We start from the raw sequence: 6000 nt of genomic DNA on the forward strand, positions 1-6000 counted from the left end.
TACACCGCAAGTGCCTGGGGGTTGGGGTGGGGGTCCGTGAAGGGGAACTGAATTCCCTCACACGAGGGACTTGGAGGGTGACAGCAACTTCCCATTTCAGGGTTAGAAAAGCCCAAGTTCCCCACAAGGGGTAAATAGAGTCGCTAAGGGGCAAAAACACGCGCACATCAGCGGTTAATTTTCTCTGCAGTCAGCAGCAGCTCAGAGACTTTGCTAACAAGTGCCTCGGGGAGGTCTGGAGCGCGAAGGGGCTGGAGTGGCCCGGTGGCAACGGGTGGGAACGCCCGACCCCTCTGGAGTCCGGGGCCCGGCTGTGGGGGGAATTGAGGGTGATGGAGGGGTGAACTTCCCAGCTTCCTTCCAGTGTGCCCGCCTCGCACTCTCTGCCCTCCGCGCTCCCCTTGGACCAGCAGGGACGGTGGTGCAGGAGCCCCTCGGGATCACACGGGGGCGGGGGTGGGGGCCACACGGGGGCGGAGCCCCCCCGCGAAGTCCGGGCCAGCGCCGGGTATACCGAGACCCGCCGGCGGGTCTGCGGCGCTGGGGGCGGTCCGAGCCGGGGACGGAAGGGGGCTGGACCCTTGGCCTCGGTCCCAGGGGGCGGCGCCGCAGCGCGAGCGGGCAGGGTCCCTCCCTGGGCGGGAGCAGAACAGGCGGTGCCCGCGCGGCCGCGGAGCTATGGACGGCAGCGGGCCCTTCAGCTGCCCCATCTGCCTGGAGCCGCTCCGCGAGCCGGTGACGCTGCCCTGCGGCCATAACTTCTGCCTGGCCTGCCTGAGCGCGCTGTGGCCGCACCGCGGTGCGGGTGGCACCGGCGGGCCCGGAGGCGCGGCCCGCTGCCCGCTGTGCCAGGAGCCCTTCCCCGACGGCCTGCAGCTCCGCAAGAACCACACGCTGTCCGAGCTGCTGCAGCTCCGCCAGGGCTCGGGCTCCGCGCCCGGGCCCGGCCCGGGTCCGGGTCCGGGTCCGGGAGCGCCGGCCCCGGAGCCCACGCCGCCCAGCGCGCCACCCAGCGCCCCGGAGCCTTCGGCTCCCTGCGCGCCCGAGCCCTGGCCGGGCGGCGAAGAGCCGGTGCGCTGCGACGCGTGCCCCGAGGGCGCCGCCCTGCCTGCCGCGCTCTCCTGCCTCTCCTGCCTCGCCTCCTTCTGCTCGGCGCACTTGGGCCCGCATGAGCGCAACCCCGCGCTGCGCGGACACCGCCTAGTGTCGCCGCTGCGCCGGCTGGAGGAGAGCCTGTGCCCGCGCCACCTGCGGCCGCTCGAGCGCTACTGCCGCGTGGAGCGCGTGTGCCTGTGCGAGGCCTGCGCCGCCCAGGAGCACCGCGGCCACGAGCTCGTGCCGCTGGAGCAGGAGCGCGCCCTCCAGGAGGTGGGCGCGGGCACCGGGGGCGCGCCGGGGCGGGTCAGGGCCGCGCGGGGCCGCCGAGGGCCCAGGGATCCCCGCCCCCACCCCTTTTCCTGATAGGGTCCTAATGTCCTCCTCTAACCTGAGGCTCTTTGCCGTCCTTCCCAATACTGACAATGTCATCCATCCACATCGTGGCTCGAGATGGGAATGGGGTTTGGAGGGGCCCAGAGAGAACGCGAAAAGGACTGGAAGGGCAAGCCGGGGTCTGGGCCGATGGGGGTCTAAGGCAAGGGAGAGCAGAGTCAGGCCCGCGGGGTCCCCGCCGGCTGATTCTGGCAAAGCGGCTGTTGAGCCAGGCCGGGTTCCTGCCTGTTCCCGCTCAGATCTGGCCTGGGCTCAGGCATTGGGTTGAGATGGGTGTGGCAGGCGACAGGAGTGTGGCTGAGAGTGGACCGAGCACACAGACCGCTCTTGTCCAGCTGGTCCGGGGGCCCGTGGTGGGAGCATGTGTTCGCAGTCCGTCAGCTACCTCCGCCCCCAGTTTCCTCTGGCCTCCAGCCGGGTCTTGGCACCGCTGGCCTTGGGATTTTCCGTCTCTCCTGCCTGGAGCAGTGACTCACAAGACCCAGGGGACTTGCCCGGAATCCCCATTTTTCAGGCCTAAATTGGGGACACAGTCTCTTTGGGGACAGGGATCCCTGAGACAGCTGAATGCCCTCTGTGCCGCCCCTACCCCACCCTCTCTGCCTCTGCCTCACTGAAAGGAGCTCTCCGGTGAGTGGGAGCAGCGTTAAGGAGCGTGGATGGCCTTGTACTTGCCCACTGGTCGGAGAGGGGAGGCTGACCGCCCACAAGCCTGCTGGCCTCTGCTGCCAGGCACTTGGGAATGGCACCTGCCTGGGCTTGAGGCACCTCTGGCCTATTATGGGACACCGTGGCCACTCCCAGTACCCCCTATGCACAGATGCCACTCTCGGGTCATCCCTCTTTTTCCTCTTGCTGAGGCCTGGGAGCCCGAGGTAGGGCTATGGCCTCTGCCGGCCCCGTGTTAGTTAATGGTGTCATCCACAGGCGGAGCAGTCCAAAGTCCTGAGTGCCGTGGAGGACCGCATGGACGAGCTGGGCGCTGGCATCGCACAGTCCCGACGCACGGTGGCCCTCATCAAGGTCGGACCCTACGCTGACCCTGTGCCTGTGCCGTCCCAAGGCGGGCTCCGGGCAACAGGCGTCGGCCGTGTGCTCTGGTCCTCTCCAAAGAAGCCTGTGCTCCCGGCACCGCCCGCAGCACCTCTGAGCTGGCACGGTTCAGGACAGGGCGGCCTGGTCCCTCTGTCCCCACAAGAGGCAGGGTGGGAAGGTGGGGGTCTGGAAAGAATGGGGGTGTTCTTGCCCTCACCCTAGTCCCGTGTCGTCCCATGCAGAGCGCAGCCTTGGCAGAGCGGGAGAGGGTGTGCCGGCTCTTCACCGAGGCCGCAGCTGTCCTGCAGGGGTTCCAGACGGAGGTGCTGGGCTTCATCGAGGAGGGGGAGGCCACCATGCTGGGCCGCTCCCAGGGTGACCTGAGGCGGCAGGAGGAACAGCGCAGTAGGCTCAGCCGGGCGCGCCACGACCTCAGCCAGGTCCCTGAGGCCGACTCGATCAGCTTCCTGCAGGTCAGCGCAGCTCGTGGGCGGCAGAGAGGGCGCAGAGCGGGGACGGGCAAGGGATGGAGAGAGAAGGCAGGGGGGTGGGGGCTGGGCCATCCTTCCAGTGGCGCAACCCCCCCAGCCTAAGGAGCGGCCGCCAGCAAGGCCTTAAAAGTCATGTATCCTGCACAGGAGCTGCTGGCACTGAGGCTGGCCCTGGAGGAGGGGTGTGGCCCTGGGCCCGGTCCCCCGAGGGAGCTCAGCTTCACCAAGTCCTCCCAAGCTGTGCGGGCGGTGAGAGACGCCCTGACGGTGGCCTGTGCCAGTCAGTGGGAGCAGCTGCGGGGGCTGGGCGGCCACGAGGATGAGCTACAGAAGTTGGGCACAGAAGGTGGGTGGCCCCCCAGGTGACTCACCCTTCCCCAGTCTCCCTGCACAGGCCCCCAGGCCCAGGACCCATTCAAGAACGGAAGACAGAAACTGTGCGCTGGGCGCAGGGTGGGACACGAGTCCTGAGGGGAGCCACAGCTCAGTAATGACCAGTCCATCCCCTTTGGCCACAGCCTCGGGGGCCGAGGGGGCTTCCCCTGCCCCGCCGTCTAGCTTCAGAGGGGCTGAGCGGGGAGGAGGTGGAGCAGGGACAGACCCGGAGGACCAGGCTTGCGGGTGAAGACAGGGGGCCATACTGGGGTGTGTGCCTGTCATGGGTGTAGGCTGGGAGGAAGGAGGAGAGAGGGATTTGGGTCACGGGGGCGCCTTGCACCCCTGCCCAGCCACGGGCCACTGCAGAGCACCCCTCCCCACTATCTCTTCTGCAGCCAATGCCGAGTCCCAAGACCCCGACAGCACCAACAGCCTCGAGAGTGAGGCTCCCAGGGATTACTTCCTCAAGTGTAAGTGGCCACCTGGGCTCTCCCTTCTGCTCGCACCAGGCCCTCCCAAGGCTGCTGGGCTGAGCCCTGGCTCGAGAAGACCTGGATTCCCATCCCCCTCATCCTTAGGGCGAACTGGGTCCGCTCTCTGGGTTGCTCTCCGGTGGGGCTGAGGCATGCTGGTCGCTAAGGAGCCGAGAGACTGTGTTTGGGGAGAGGGTGCCTGGGGGAGGGGCTGTCCCGCCCGCGCCTGCGCCTGAGCCCCCTTTCTCTCTCCCCTCTGCGGGAGCAGTTGCCTACATCGTGGACCTGGACAGCGACACGGCAGACAAGTACTTGCAGCTGTTCGGGACCAAAGGTGTGAAGAGGGTGCTGTGTCCCATCAACTACCCCGAGTCACCCACCCGCTTCACCCACTGTGAGCAGGTGCTGGGCGAGGGTGCCCTGGACCGGGGCACCTACTACTGGGAGGTGGAGATCATCGAGGGCTGGGTCAGTGTGGGGGTCATGGCCGAAGACTTCTCCCCGCAAGAGCCCTACGACCGGGGCCGGCTGGGCCGCAACGCCCACTCCTGCTGCCTGCAGTGGAACGGCCGGAGCTTCTCCGTCTGGTTCCACGGGCTCGAGGCGCCCCTGCCCCAGCCCTTCTCGCCCACGGTCGGGATCTGCCTCGAATACGCCGACCGTGCCCTGACCTTCTATGCCGTGCGGGATGGCAAGATGAGCCTTCTTCGGAGGCTGAAGGCCTCCCGGGCCCGCCGGAGCAGCTCCCTGGCCTCCCCCATCGACCCCTTCCAGAGCCGCCTGGACAGCCACTTTGCGGGACTCTTCGCTCGCAGGCTCAAGCCCGCCTTCTTCCTAGAGAGTGTGGACGCCCATCTGCAGATCGGGCCCCTCAAGAAGTCCTGCATCTCCGTGTTGAAGAGGAGGTGATGCCCAACGGAAGGCACCTCAGAGCCCCCCACCGCCCCAGGCTTCTCATTCCTGGAGGCCCCCACCTTCCATATACTTGGCCTTCCGCCTCTCGAGGAGGAGGCCCCCAGGCCCCTTCCGGTGCCCCTCGGACCCTGTTCCCCTGCAGGCCTTGTCTCTGGGAAAGAAAGCCAGAGCTGGGGCATATCCAGGCTACCCAGCTACCCACCCTTTCCAGGTTCCTGGGACAGTGCCTGGCATACAGTAGGTTCTGAATAAATGTTTGTTGAATGAATGACTCCTTTTTCTATCCTTCTCTCCACCCACCAAGAAATCTCATCTTTGGAGAGCTGCTCTTGAAAGGCAGGAGGTCCCAGGATTCCTGGGGTGGGGGGCAGAGGTTGGGGGAGAGCCCTGGCCCAGGAGGAGGGGGCTGAAAAAAGGCCTCTGCCCTTTGGGGCAGCCCTACTCCCCAGTTCTGGGCTGGGGGAGCTAAGGTGGCTTCTCCCAAGGGGGCCAGTGCCCCAGTTGTTCTGGCTGCCGAAGCCTTTGCCTCATGGCCTGTCCCTGTGAGCTATTTTCATCCTGGATGCCACAACCCAATCCTGGACCTGCCTTCTGGTGTTCATGTCCAAGGCTAAATGCGGACCGTACACTGCCCCCCGCCCCCACCCCAGAGCAGGACACCACTCCTGGGCATGGGCAAGAAAGTTTGAGAGCTCCAGCATCTGTCACACACACACCTTCTCAGTCGGGAAGGGTTGTGGCCGAGCAGGCCCCAGGGTGTGGCTGGAGGTGAGAATATCTCCAAGAAAGGGTTCTATGTCCTCTTCCTCCAGAGCGGGCCTCACCGTGTCCACACCCAGCCACGCAGCTGGAATGGGGCTCCATGCAGGGGACCCCCCAGGCCCAGCAGAGCCTTCGCTTGTCTCCCAAGAAGGCCCGGCGCCCCCTGCTGCCCCAGGGCCCGAAGCCTGGCCTGGGGTGCCCACCCCGGAGGCTACACAGCGAGAGGGTTTCCAGGCCAGTCCTAGTCCCTGGGTTCTCTGTGGCCCAGGAGCCCCCTTGAGACATCCGGGCCTGGAGGACAGGGACAGACAGAGGCCTCTCCGTTGCTAGCCCAAGGTCAGACGGGACAATGGGTGAGTTATGCAGCCAGACAGCAAGGCCATACAAGTCCTCCCCTGCCTGGGCTGCTAAAAATAGCCCCTCCTCAGAGCTCTGCCTTGGCCCCAGCAGCCAGG

At 66.5% G+C, this 6000-nt stretch overlaps 1 protein-coding gene across 1 annotated transcript; it reads left to right on the plus strand.

Annotated features, from left to right (window-relative positions):
* Positions 1-588: 588 nt before the first annotated feature.
* On the plus strand, positions 589-5051 carry TRIM47 (tripartite motif containing 47). The gene is made up of 6 exons (XM_047707217.1): positions 589-1368; positions 2419-2514; positions 2769-2999; positions 3165-3363; positions 3791-3865; positions 4137-5051. The coding sequence occupies exons 1-6, from the start codon at positions 679-681 to the stop codon at positions 4775-4777; spliced, it is 1932 nt and encodes a 643-aa protein (XP_047563173.1). The 5' UTR covers positions 589-678; the 3' UTR covers positions 4778-5051.
* The last annotated feature ends 949 nt before the right edge of the window (positions 5052-6000 follow it).

This window comes from Lutra lutra, chromosome 16 (genome assembly GCF_902655055.1).
Source record: "Lutra lutra chromosome 16, mLutLut1.2, whole genome shotgun sequence".
NCBI lineage: Eukaryota > Metazoa > Chordata > Mammalia > Carnivora > Mustelidae > Lutra > Lutra lutra.

Excerpts from the sequence above, each read along its gene's own strand:
- TRIM47 (XM_047707217.1), top strand. The coding sequence starts at position 679 with ATGGACGGCAGCGGGCCCTTCAGCTGCCCCATCTGCCTGGAGCCGCTC. Across the intron at positions 1,369-2,418 it reads AGGAGCGCGCCCTCCAGGAG|GCGGAGCAGTCCAAAGTCCT; the intron begins GTGGGCGCGGGC and ends TGTCATCCACAG. Across the intron at positions 3,866-4,136 it reads CAGGGATTACTTCCTCAAGT|TTGCCTACATCGTGGACCTG; the intron begins GTAAGTGGCCAC and ends CTGCGGGAGCAG.